General features: G+C 40.2%; 1 protein-coding gene across 1 annotated transcript in view; it reads left to right on the top strand.

Moving 5' to 3' along the window:
• UTP15 (UTP15 small subunit processome component) overlaps positions 1-14,213 on the top strand; it is a 33,123-nt gene that overhangs the window by 4,683 nt on the left and 14,227 nt on the right. The window contains exons 2-7 of the mRNA XM_089686176.1: positions 1,521-1,666; positions 2,874-2,966; positions 5,208-5,392; positions 7,301-7,479; positions 11,596-11,721; positions 13,350-13,485. Coding sequence (XP_089542302.1) covers positions 1,577-1,666; positions 2,874-2,966; positions 5,208-5,392; positions 7,301-7,479; positions 11,596-11,721; positions 13,350-13,485 — 809 coding nt within the window. The 5' untranslated portion in view covers positions 1,521-1,576. The remainder of the gene's footprint in view (positions 1-1,520; positions 1,667-2,873; positions 2,967-5,207; positions 5,393-7,300; positions 7,480-11,595; positions 11,722-13,349; positions 13,486-14,213) is intronic.

The following is a 14,213-nucleotide window of genomic DNA, read 5'->3' as shown; positions in this document are numbered from 1 at the left end:
CATGTTATCAGTACACGATTAACCAACTTAACCACCTCAAGTAAAATGGAAATGTGTATCGCAGAATAGTAAATCGGTATATGCATAAGTGTGTGTGTGTGTGTATCTATATATATATATATATGTGTGTGTGTTTGGGGCCAGTTAATGCAGTGGAATATGGTAGCCACTGGCTCATGAAGCATTTGCATGGGGGGATAATTCTAATGGGAGACAGTGGTTGCTGCTGAATAATAATTGGGGTCTGCTGTCAAAATGAACTGAACTGCGCGCTTCCTGTTCATTGAACTCACGCTAGTCATGCTTCCTGATGCTGGAGCGCAAACTAATCTCCAGCCGGAACGCAGCCCCCGAACTGGAAGTTTGGGATCGAAAATACGTCATACCAGATGTCCCAGCTTCCAGATAAGGGGAAAATGTTCTAGTGGTGACATCGGCCCCATTGATGATAGCAAGACGAATTCTCTTGCACTAGAGCGGATATGGAACGAATCCATGTTTTCGGAGTCTAGCCATCATGGCAGGACAAATGAGTGTTTAAAAACTTTCTCCCTCCTCTCCTGGGAGACTTCAGCCTTTGCTCTGAGGATGGGGATGGTCCCCAAAACGCATCAACAGTCACCACTGTGTGGTCTCCAGTTGGAGGTGGTGAGCGGTCCACATTGTGTGCTTATGCAATTAGATGCCAATAGTTCACTTGGTTTGTGAGTGTAACCTTTTTTCTCTTATTTCTTAATAAATAGTTTTATGTTAATGCACCAGGGGTTTGCGTCCTTTGTTTTCATGTTTTTGTGCAGTTTTTGGATTTCCCCGGTCTGAGGAGGGCTGCACTGCCATTTCTTTCTAGTCCTGGTTGCAAAAGGCCTATGGGATCACACCAAGTGTCAGTGTCCATTTCTGAGTGTCGGTTGTCAAGTTTACCTATTTCTTCACATACCGGTTTGTCTTACCTGCTAGAAGATTTGTAACCCTGCTCAGCCAGTCTTGCAATCTAGGATTCATTGCCAAACAGCACATCTATCCTCATTGCAGGATATATTGAAACATCTGTGACAATGCGCTTTTATAAACATCAGATGGGGTTTTTAATGCTCATGCAAATCTATGCAAAAACATACTTGAAGGAGGTAAACTGCAGGATAAGTGCACTTTTCAGTGAATTCTGAATAATCTCAGACATTGTAAACAGATACCTATGACACCAGCCGATATCCTATTGACACAGGCCCTTACAGCCTGATCTAGGTCCTGCAACAGCCTGGAGTTGGCATTCTGCAACCATCTACTAATGAGGTCATTAGTCTGTTCTTTCCTCTGCCGGTCTTCAAGTGTTGGATGGACGTTCAGTACATATTCTAGTTATGTGAAAGAATACATTAATGAATTAAAAATGTTATTGTATGGTCCACTTTACAGTGTAGGAGTGGTATTGTGTTATGGTTTTGTACTCTCACATTTCTTTCCCAGTGTTTTTGTTCTGTCTAAAATTTTACTCATTTTTTAATCTTTGTTTAAAACAGGCTGCTGTTCCTGAAGAACCTGCATTGCTATATGCTAATATTGTGGAGACGGGGAGATGTCGGGATACAAACCTGTTGCCATCCCATCGTACCCTAAGCTTGGGGAAAAGATAACACAAGACACATTGTACTGGAGGCGCTATAAGGTAATACTGTATATAAAATAATTGTGTTAAAAGTAAATGGGTTTTGTCAACTACGAAACTGAAAGATGTGACACGGATAAGTGACTTATAAGCAGTATAGATATTGGTGCCTTCTTTTCCTTTAAAGAAGAATCTCTCTGACATAAATTCTACACATATTGCATATAAAGCATTGTGTAAAGGCACCCATAGACATGAGACAGTCATTGCCCAATTAGCAGGAAGTCTTTCTGGGTAATCATTGTTTGTGGTCTATTGGTTGGATTTTTTTGGCTGATATGTTTATTATAGGCTTTTTACATAGGGCCCATAGCAAGAAAGAGTTTGAAATTCACTCAGATTTATATGTAAACTTAGAATGTTTTTTTTTTTTTTTTTACTATTGTACCGATCTTTTGTTTTTGGATCTTTTTCCCCCCCCCCCCCCAAATATAACATCTTAATTAGTTATTTCATGATATTAAGTTTGCTAATATAAAGTAACACTTCTTTTCACTTGACTGCTTCTGTCTACCTAAAAATCCCTCCAACCTACATGGGTTAGCAGAGGTGGGGCTTACAGCCATACGGGGCTTCGCCCACCCTACCACATCATTCATTCACAGAGTTCTGTGAATGGAAGAATTCCAAGTACCGATAGCCTTTGCGTCTGTTGGCTTTTAGTTTTCAATGACCTACCACGGAGCTGTTGATTTGTAGTTCATTGATGCTTCCTGTCATTGTGTAACTGCCTGTCCATACAAGGTACAAGCAGACAGCTTACACTGACAGTCTGCAAGAGCCTTGCATTGCACCTGTGATCTGCTGATCTTGAGTGCAATACTTTGAAGGCTCATAGTAAAAAATAAAATAAAATAAATGCATTTTTTTTACCTGCAAAAATATGTGCATTTATCAATTTTTAAACTTCAGTGTAGCGACTTTCAAGCTCCCTTTTAAAACAAATGCCATGTGGTAATTATACATGTTTACTGATTCATTTAAACTTTAAGTTTTCGTTCAATCATTGAAATGACTACTGTTGACTGCTTTATGCTACTAAAGGTTTATATTTTAAATTTGGAAACAAAACACATAGATTTAACTTTGTTCCCTTGTAAGGGGACGCAAACAAGAACTGGATGTTTAAATCAATTAAATAAAAAAATATTTTGTCTGGTTGAAAATCATGCTCATATTTTCTTGTATTATAATATTTCTCTCTTAGACTCCGGTACAGATCAAAGAATTTGGTGCAGTAACAAAAATAGACTTTTCACCTGCCCAGCCTATAAGTTATGCTGTCACATCATCTACTAGGGTAAGTTATTGAGCACTAATGAACAAATCTAGTTCAGATCACAAAATTAGCCAATAACAATTTCTAATGGTGTGATTTACACACACACACACACACACACACACACGTCAAACCCCGCCAAAAGCTTATTTTATTGGGATTTTATGTGATAGACCAACATAAAGTGGCACATAATTGTGTATTGGAAGGAAAATGATAAATAGTTTTCAACATTTTTTACAAATATCTGAAAAGTGTGGCGTGCATTTGTATTCAGCCCCCCTTCGTAGAGCCACCTTTTCACTGCACTTACAGCTGCAAGTCTTTTTTTGGGTATGTTTCTACCAGCTTTGCACATCTAGAGAGTGCAATTTTTGCCCATTCTTCTCTTTGAAAAATAGCTCAAGCTCTGTCAGTTTGGAGAGGGTCTGTTAACAGCAATTTCAAGTCTTGCTACAGATTCTCAATTAGATTTAGGTCTGGACTTTGGCTGGGCCATTCTAACACAAGAATATGCTTTGATCTAAACCAGAGGTCTCTTTCCAAACAAAGGGCCAGTTTACTGTCCTTCAGACTTTGGATTGGCCAGCGGGGGTAAAAAAAGTCTCAGGGCCAAAATCAGAGAGAGTAAACAAGGTCTCAGGTGTGGTGTTCAGTTTCATAGTGCCTGTGGTCAGTAGGAGGAGGAGTAGTGCCCCATCATTGCTATCACTGGAAAGGAATATTGGCCCATCATTGAGGTTAGTGGATGGAATAGGGTCCCATCATTGATATTAGTGGGAAGAATAGTGTCCCATTTTTGGTGTCAGCTGGGGGAATTATGCCCCACTTTTGGTGTCAGTGTTAGGAATAGTGCCCAAAGGGCCAAAGTTTGGAGACCACTGATCTAAACCATTGCATTGTAGCTCTGGCTGTATGTTTAGGGTCGTTGCCCTGCTGGAAGGCGAACCTCTGCCCCAGTCTCAAGTCTTTTGCCCTGTATTTGGCTCCATCCATCTTCTCATCAACTCTGACCAGCTTCCCTGTCCCTGCTGAAGAAAAGCATTCCCACAACATGATGCTGCCACCACCATGTTTCACGGTGGGGATGGTATGTTCAGGGTGATGTGCAGTGTTAGTTGTCTGCCACACACAGCGTTTTGCTCTGAAGCCAAAAAGTTCAGTTTTGCTCTCATCAGACCAGAGCACCTTCTTCCACATGTTTGCTGTGTCCCCCACATGGCTTCTCACAAACTGCAAACAGGACTTATGGCTTTCTTTCAACAATGGCTTTCTTTTTGCCACTCTTCCATAAAGACCAGATTTGTTGATTGACTAATAGTTGTCCTGTGGACAGATTCTCCCACCTGAGCTGTGGATCTCTGCAGCTGCTCTAGAGTTACCATGGGCCTCTTGGCTGCTTCTCTGATTAATGCTCTCCTTGCCCGGCCTGTCAGTTTAGGTGGATAGCCATGTGTTGGTAGGTTTGCAGTTGTGCCATACTCTTTCCATTTTTGGATGATGGATTGAACAGTGCTCCGTGAGATATTCAAAGCTTGGATTATTTTTTTTATAACTCCACAACTTTATCTCTGACCTGTCTGGTGTGTTCCTTGGCCTTCATGATGCTGTTTGTTCACTAATATTCTCTAACAAACCTCTGAGGGCTTCACAGAACAGCTGTATTTTTACTGAGCTTAAATTGCACACAAGGGGACTCTATTAATTAGGTGACTTCTGAGGGCGATTGGTTCCACTAGATTTTAGTTAGGGGTATCAGCATAAAGGGGGCTGAATGCAAATGCATGCCATACTTTTCAGATATTTATTTGTAAAAAAATTTGAAAACTATTTATCATTTTCCTTCCACTTCACAATTATGTGTCACTTTGTGTTGGTCTATCACATAAAATCCCAATAAAATAAATTTACATTTTTTGTTGTAACATGGTAAAATGTGGAAAATTTCAAGGGGTATGAATACTTTTTCAAAGCACTGTATGTGTATATGTGTGTAATATATAGATTTGTTTTTCCTTATTATTCTATGTATACTGGTCACTAAAGGAAAAACTTTTTTTTTATATGCTTTTAGAATAATATTCACACAAACCACAAAGCCGATTATTACGTTATGACAGATTTGTTGTCATAGATATTTTCCTATACTCCTAAAGGATTAATTGTGCAGTATGCATTAGTATATTTAGGATAGCTGTGGTATTGTATAGTTAGCACAGTCCAAATTTAGATGTTAACAGCTAGAAAACTTTTTCTCCTTAGATCCACATTTACGGGCAGTATTCTCAAGAGCCTATAAAAACCTTCTCTCGCTTCAAAGACACAGCTTATTGTGGGACCTACAGAGCGGATGGGAGATTACTGGCCGCTGGCTGTGAAGACAGTGTTGTACAGCTTTTTGATATCAATGGCAAGGCTGCTCTCAGGCAGTTCTCCGGACACAGCAAGTAAATGTTCTCTTGGAGTCTCTTTTCATACCACTATGGTTTATGCTGTTATTTTGCATATAGTAGCTGTGAGTTTAGAACCTGCTTATTGTGCATCCTGACATGTGTATTAATGTGGATATAGATTAAATCTGGTATTGTCCAAAATCATTGCTAGGTAATCTGATTTCTGAAAACCTCTAACTCCTCCATAGGGCTGATCATACGCTTTTTTTTTTTTTTTTTTTTTTACTTACCAAAGTGTACCTGTTTGAGACAATGCAGATTAATAGGAGTAGGCTAGAAATAACTGAAATACAATCTGAGAATCAATATATGATTTTACATTTGACTATAGATACACTTGTAGGTTTTTTTTCCAGGTATATATGCCTGTTTTTGTTTTTTTGTACGTAATATATTTACATGTTGTAAAACAGGCTTCAAAAAACAGGACAACATGCCTGCCCTTTTGGGCTATATACCCCTTACCTCTGCACAGGACAATTCAAAAGCATTTTGTGCTTTTTGCAGTAGTGTTTTTATGAGTTTCTGATTTTAGATGCTCAGTACAATTACACTACTACATGCATGCACACTGCCACCTTCTTTAAATTAAAGACTTTGTAAAGCCCACAGCCTGCATGCTATCATTATGTCATACAGGGGTGTGGAAATTTTTGAAAAAGCTACTTGTCCAAGGGACTAAATCGGTTTCCCAATCTACTTGTCCCTGATGACCATCTACTTGTCAAGATAAATTCTTTTTTTTTTTTTTAACCAAAACCGTATTTAAATCGGAGGTGATATTAGGAATGTTTTAAAAACAAAAGGGATTTTATGGTGACTTAAACATTTTAATATTTTTAACATTGCGCTGTTTATCTCCTCCTCCCCTACCTGCCTGTCTCCAGCACCGCACCTGGGGACTGGCAGGGAGGAGAGAGACCTTCCAGTGTAATGAGCACTGATTGGGTGCCTTTGCCTTTCGCTGGCAGAGCCATTTTTGCATTTTTTGCACAAGATTAATAAAAAATAATTTTATTGCTCTCATCTGGTGTGCGCGGCGATATGTAATATGTGTATCGCAATTGACGTTTCCATGCGTAGGCGCCCCAGCGTGTGCTTTTACGTTTGTATGTGCATATATGTGAGGGGGATGTTATGTGCTTGGGTGTGACTTTCATTTTTTACAATTGAAAAGAAAAAAAAATTATTTTTTTTTAATCACATAGGGGACAATGCAGTACACATCGGACTTCATTACATTCTTTCTTGGTCTCAATTGCTGGGAATCTCTTAAAGGGGACCTGGAAGTGACATCATAATGTCACTTCTGGGTCAGGACAAGAAGGGGAGGGAAGTGGACGTGTCCGCTGTACTCCCTCCCCTCTAGCCGCCGGCGGTGAGCCGGTCCCGGGCCCTCAGATGGGCAACTCGAGCCCAGGAGATGGGGGTAGCTTCACACTGGGGGGGGACAGAGCAGCTGGCACTCTGTGGAAGCCTTCCACTTAACAGGTGAGCCCTGCTGCTTGCCTGTAGCAGGGCTGAAGGTAAAAAAAAATCTACCTGCCTGGTGCACGGAACTAAATGTCCCGGGCGTTGGGCGATAGGAATTCAACATCACTGGAGTCATAGATGACTAAGAGTCAGCTTGAGTGGGATGTGTTCTGATTGGTTCCCAATCATTAATGGGGACCTAAACTGTTATTGTTTGAGGGTTGGTAACTGTGCAAAGTATTGCCTGCTAGTTCTCAAAAGGAGGGAGTTAATATAGGATTTGTGGTTGCAAAGGGATTAAACATGTGGTGGCTGCAGAAAACACACCATTAAGTAGTAGTTTATTTAATAGATACACCCCCCCACCCCAGTATTAGTATGTTTAGCTTTGATTTTTCATTCTAAGTACATGTTTTTGTTCCTGTATAGGGCAGTGCATGTTGTGGATTTCATGTCAGACAAATATCGGATTGTATCTGGCTCTGATGACTATTCATCCAAGATTTGGGATATTCCAAATGGCACTGAAATCTCTTCCTACAAAGAGCACACAGACTACGTGCGCTGCGGCTGTGCTAGTAAACTCAATGATGGTTTGTTTGTCACAGGTGAGTAGTCTTTCTTCTCTTCCAGCAAACAAGAGGTTGAGCTATACAGTGCTCATCATAAATGAGTACACCCCTTTTGAAAAGTAAGATTTTATTAATATCTCAATGAACACAAGAACAGTTTCCAAAATGTTGACAAAACTGATTTTTATAGAACATTTGTTTAGCTCATTACATGAAAGTAAGGTTAATAATATAATTTAGATGACAAAATCTTCATTTTTGCATCAACTAATTTGAGTAAAACTGAATACACCCCACAACAAAAACTACTACATCTAGTATTTTGTATGACCTCCATGATTTGTAAGGGAAGCAACAAGTCTTTTAGGCATGGAATGAGCAAGTTGGCGACATATTGCACCATTTATCTTTTTCCATTCTTCAAGAACGACCTTTTACAGCCTGGGTACTGGATGGAGAATGATGCTCAACTTCCTCTTCAGAACTCCCCATAGGTGTTCAATTAAGTTCAGATCAGGAGATATACTTGGCCACTGAATCGCTTTCACCCTGTTCTTCTTCAGAAATGCAACTGTGGCCTTAGATGTGTGTTTTGGATCATTGTCATGATGGAAAAGTGCCAGATGACCAAGGGCATGGAGTAATGGTAGTACCCTCTCTTTCAATATAGAGAAGTACATCTGTGAATTCATGATACCATCAATGAAATGCAGCTCCCCGACACCAGCAGCACTCATACAGCCCCACAGAACGACACTGCCACCACCATGTTTCACTGTAGGCACCATGCATTTTTCTTTGTACTCCTCACCTTTGCAACGCCATATAGTTTTGAAGCCATCAGTTCGAAAAACATTCATCTTGGTCTTATCACTCCAGAGTACAGAGTCCCAGTAGTTGTCTTCTTTTTCAGCATGGGCCCTGGCAAATTCTAGGCTGGCTTTTTTGTGCATGGGCTTTAGGAGAGGCTTCCTTCGTGGATGACACCCATGCATGCCATTCCTCTGCAGTGTACACCGTATTGTGTCATGGGAAATAATCACCCCTGTTTGGCTTTCTACTTCATTAGCTAACTGCAGTGAACTTGCATGGTGATTTTCTTCAATCCTTATCAGAAGACCCTCCTGTTGAGGTGTTAACTTCTGTGTACAGCCTGGACGTCTCTGTGAGATGGTTGCAGTTCCATCTTTGTTACATTTTTGCATCACTTTTGCTACAGTATTCTGACACATAAAGCTTTGCTGATCTTGTAACCTTCACCTTTCTTGTGTAAAGAAATTATTTTCTTTCTCTGGCCTTGTGACATTTCTCTTCCATGTGGTGCCATTGCTGACAGCATGAAATGGGAGGGGTTTTCTTTAAGTAACACACTTCTATAATCAACTGTCTACTGCACACCTGTTTAATGAATAATTAGACTCACCTGTAGTTGGATTCTTGTTAATTAGGATTTTGTTGTCTAAAATTTAGGTTTGCTCCTAAGACTTTCATTGGGGTGTATTCACTTTTGCAACGTGGTCTTGAATTAATATTCAATACTTTTTTTGTTTGTACAAATTAACAAATCTTATTTGCAGTCAATGTCCCACATTTGTGGGAGTATTTTGTAGTATAGTTTCCCATATATGGCGATTCTGAAAGGAAAGTAAAAGTTTTCTGACAAGTATGTTGGGGTGTACTTTTATGCTGAGCACTGTATTTGGATGATGCATTGGGGTACAAGCACTGCATACCTCCCATCTGTCTATTTGAGGTGAGACAATCCCATTTTTTTAAACTGCTAGAAGGCAGAAACCCTTATTCTCAGGTGTAGCTTGTCTTAAATTTTAGGTTTTGAATCTGTATTTCTTACCTAATCTTTAATAAAATCTAAATCCCTTGTTCCTTAAAAGTAAACTGGCACAAGTTGCAGTAAAATGTGAAAGTCCAAGAAAAGCAATGCGATCTGTTGCACACGAATTGCTTTATTCCTTAAACATAACTGGTGTTTTTTAAATTAGTATTATGTATTGCAACATTTTTAGAAAGCCTTTCATAGATTTATTATTTTGTGTTCTTGTGGAGATTTAGGCTGGCCATACACTAATGGAATTTTGGCTGGTTCCTGATGAACCGACCATAATTCATTCAGTGGGTGCCAGCCTGTTGGTTGCCTCTCGCTGGACAGCGCCTGCATCCAGTATGATGGAGGCACCATTTTGGTTATTTTGACAAATGCCAGGGCTAGCTGTCAAAATAGAACAGTCACAGTGGGCGATTGGTTCACCCTCATTGTATAGCATGGGTAGAGAAATTTGTTTTCCATGCAACCTGTCCAAGGTACAGTTGTCACTAGGCTAGGATGTCAGCATGAATGGTGAACCCTTTTCCAGTCTGTCTTAAAAAAAAACTAAATATTTTTGGCTTGTGTTCACTATTTATCAACTAAAGGATTGTAGTAAGCTTTGAATTTTAGATTTATTCTTTGGGACAACAGTTTGAACGCCAGTGAACTTGTGAGGTCCCTACTGATGTTTGTGGTAGTGTGTGTCTCTAGTGTGTGTATCATTACAGAGACTATTGGGAAGCTAAATACCTGTCCCAAAATCTTTTTTTGGTAATCTGCTTATCTGTGAACCAGTGTTTCTCAACCTTTTTTGCCTTTGTGGAACCCTCGGCAAACATTTAGAGATATTAGGGAACTCCTAAAATAATCTTCAGATCTACATTTCATGGAACATCGGTGTGATCAGTGAGATGTTGATATAACAATTATTTTTAGAAACTGCATTAAATAATAGTATATAAATATTCAATATTTCTGCCTCCCGTCCATCGTATTGGGAAATGACGGACAGGACCTCTCTTGTTCTGGGAGGACGTAATATGACGTCCTCCCACTTTAGTGGCACATGTGCGCCCCCAGGTGTGCGCAGCAAGGTGATCGGTGGTGCGCTGTGACCCTAGGACCCAGCAGATCACTGATCGTGGAAAAAAAAAGCCAATGGTGTAGGCTCTTTACCATGTGATCAACTGTGTCCAATCACAGCTGATCACATGTAAACAAGAAATGCTGGTTATCGGCAGTCCTCTCCTCAAGCTGACAGCTCGTGAGGAGAGCCGATAAGCAGCAGTCCACACAGGAGACATCTACACTGATAACCAGGGCACTATTCGTGAAGGGCACATCAGAGAAGGAGACAATTTTATAACAGAAACTAAGAAACTTTATTTTTTTTTCCAAAATTTGTGGTCTTTTTTTGTTTGTTTAGCAAAAAATAAAAAAACCCAGTGGTAATTAAATACCACCAAAAAACAGTTCTATATATCTCAAAAAAAGATAAAAATTTTGTTTGGGTACATAGTTTCATGACTGCACAAATGTCATTCATAGTGCGGAAGCACTGAAAGCTGAAAATTGGCCTGGGCAGGAAGGGGGTGAAAGTGTCCAGTAGGCAAGAGTTAATGTAAAACTTGCGCTGTCTTTTTTTTTTTTCTCTGCACAGATGCTCAATTCTGGGTTGAACTTGGGATATGCGCACATGAATTTCCCCTTCAACTGAAATTAGACAGGGGGGTCACTAGGCCCAGGCACAGGGGTTCTGTAGTACTGTTTGTTTTCCTGCACCCTGATCCCTGCCAGCAATCCTCTCTCATTCCTGCCAGGTGATGTCACACACAAGTGCCTTTGATGGACAGAAGAGGAGAGCCTGGGGGGATCAGTGGACTACAGTTAGGATTAGTAGGAGTACAGGTATGCTGTACACAGTTCATCTCTTGTGCTCACCTTGGTACAACATTCCACTGCTGGAATCAATAGCCACTGATGAGGGAAGGAGACACTCTGCACGCTCTCCTCTTGTCCTGCTCTGCACTCTGCAGGGATGATACAGTAGCTGGAACTACCAGGGAGGCATAGAGTATCAATGTGCCCTTGCAGTACTCACTGTCAGTGTGCACTGAATTCACCATTGACATACATCCACAATGGTGAATTGTGGCGGAACCCTTGGGGGCTTCTCATGGAACCCTAGGGTTCTGCTGAACCCCAGTTAAGAAACACGGGAATGCAGCAAGTGTGTAACATGTTATGTTTGTTTTTTTTCTTCCCCCTGTATGTTTTGTCTATATCATGGCTAGTGAATGTGTTAATGATACCGCATGTGATTACAGGTTCCTACGATCACACAGTAAAGGTGTTTGATACCCGGACAGAAAAGAGTGTGATGACCATGGACCATGAGCATCCAGTGGAAAGTGTTCTTCTCTTCCCCTCTGAGGGACTTTTTGTCTCTGCAGGTATCATGCAAGGAGCAATACAGCTTATAAACTAGAAAAATGTTGGATTTATTTATGAAAATTTAATGCTGATACTCTACAATATGGTTATACACTTACCTGATTCCATGTGAGGTGAAAACCGCCAGGAAATATTAAGAACAAATTGTTATGTGAACACAGCCACGGAATTCTCATATATCTCAGGCAAAAATGATGAAACAAAAATTAATGAAGAAAAAACTGAGACCAGTGGATGAAAAATGGTGTTCGTAGTAGTAAGGCTTGGAACCCATGTAATTTTTTTTTTTTTGCTGTCTTTGAACTCATTGGGAGATTTTACTTCACATCTTGTAATGGCACCAGACAGCTCTCTTACACAGAAATGGTGATTGTCATCCTTTGGGCCTCTTTTCAAATAGTAAAAAAAAAAAAAAAAAATGGGTTGGAGTTGCGCTTTTAACCCCTTTTACTGCTGCCATTATAAGGATAGCAGCACAGAAGTAACAGATTTGCAAACATGCTCACAGCTGCAATCATTTTTATACATCACTGTCACTCTGCTGTCTCTGGCTTTTTAGTAAAAGGGATTTGGGCAACTGCAAAGCTGCCTGATTGCTTTTAAGTGTGTGAACGTGGTGGATAGCGAGGAGATTAGAGAACATCCATTAGCAAATCTTCTCTTCAGAGCATGAACTCGGAAGCACATGATCTGAAAAAGTCAGAATTCAGAGTTCTCAAATCCTGACCATCAGAGTTGGGTAGTCTTTGCCTGTGTAAGGGAAGCATCAGGGGGTCTAGTTGACAGAGTAGCAATTGCCTGCAATGACTTGGGAGCCTATTGGCTCTCTTGAGGTACCAGTTAATTAAAGTGGAGGAAAAAAGTAAAATTAAAATAAATTGCTAAAAAAAAAAAAGAATTTCGGGCTCTCTGCCCTTACAGACAAATATGTAACTATAAGTACGTATGATAGTATGGAGTGAGTGGATTCATTCTAGGGCTAATTCTGAATTTGTGATCTTCAACGTTTTTTTAACTAAAGGCAAAACCTTTTTTTTGTCATTTGTGGAAAGTATAAGGGAGGGTTTATTTGCTGGTTTGTCCAATTGGGGACATTTTTCTTCACTTCTCCTCCCATATCCAAAAGAGGAAGTGAGGGGAGAAATCCCTCCAAAGTGAGGGAATCCCAGGGTGTCACCTGAGCTTGTCACCATCGAAAGATTTCCCTTTTATTGCTTTTATGTCAACCCAAAACTTGGTGTTTTCTTTTACTTTCAACGTTAACAGTAAACAAGTCCAATTGAGAGTGTGAATCTCCCCAATGAGGGCACAGACCACAATAAAACCTGACAGGGGTTCTAATCCCTCTCCACTCTATCTAAAAGTAAAAATAAAGTTTTGCCTTTAGTGACACTGTAAAGTGCCATCTATGTAAAGTGTTTTTTTCTGTTGTATTTGTAGTTTTTTGCCATTTTACTTAACATATTGGAGATTTATATACTTGAAGGAATTCATTTTTTATATTTAACAGAAAATTTAGGGATTATATTGTTCATGTGCACAAAAATAATTTGAGCATCATTTTTACATGCTAGAAATCATAGAGCAGTACCTTCCAGTTTCCTAACTGTACCCGGTCCTCTTTTAGGTGGTCGATATGTGAAAGTGTGGGACATGCTGAAGGGTGGAGGGTTACTGCTGTCTCTGAGAAACCATCACAAGACTGTCACCTCTCTGTGTCTCAGCAGTTCCGGACAAAGGCTGCTTTCTGCATCATTAGACAGGTGTGTTTGTAATGGAGAAATCCATTCGTGAGTGAAAAGTTCCTTTTTAAAGAATAAGTGCACTTATCCTTTTGCCCTGATTATGAAAAAATGAAAGTTATGGAAACACAGGTAAAAGAATGAAAATGTTACCTAATATGGTGTTGGACTGCTTTTGACATCCAAAACGGCCTGAATTCTCCTGAGAATTGACAAATACAAGTCTTGTATGTTGGATATTGGAATCTTATACCACTCTTCATGCAAAAATAGTTCCAGTTCTTGAAGAGATGCCAGAGGCAGGAAACTGGCCCAAACCATGTTCTCTGAAATTGATCATAGTGGCTCTATGATACTGAGTCCTAGCGACTGCAGCGCTCAGGAAAGATGCGAGACTTCGTCTGCATGCTCATCAAACTATGATTTGACAACACCAGCTGTGTGAATCAGAGCAATGGCACTGTCTTCGGGAAACAATGTCTGCATCTTGGGGTACACATGGTTGGCCAACATTTGTACATAGTCGCTGACAGTGACTTTACCTTTCAAGGTGATGATGGGGCCTTCAAAATACCAAGATGTGGCTGCCCAAACCATGATTGTGCTGCAAGCATGCTTTACCATTGACATGAGACAGTCCTGTTCGTAAGCTTGGGAATGTGTTCGCCACATGTAAACACGTACAGTTATTGGGAACAGTGTGAACCTCGATTCATCAAACCATATTACAGTCTTCCATTGATTGATAG

The sequence above is a fragment of the Staurois parvus genome, unplaced genomic scaffold (assembly GCF_062004578.1).
Source record: "Staurois parvus isolate SC_StPar_1 unplaced genomic scaffold, SC_StPar_1.0 ptg000392l, whole genome shotgun sequence".
In the NCBI taxonomy this organism is placed as follows: Eukaryota; Metazoa; Chordata; class Amphibia; order Anura; family Ranidae; genus Staurois; species Staurois parvus.
This window is presented reverse-complemented; position numbering and strand designations above follow the sequence as displayed.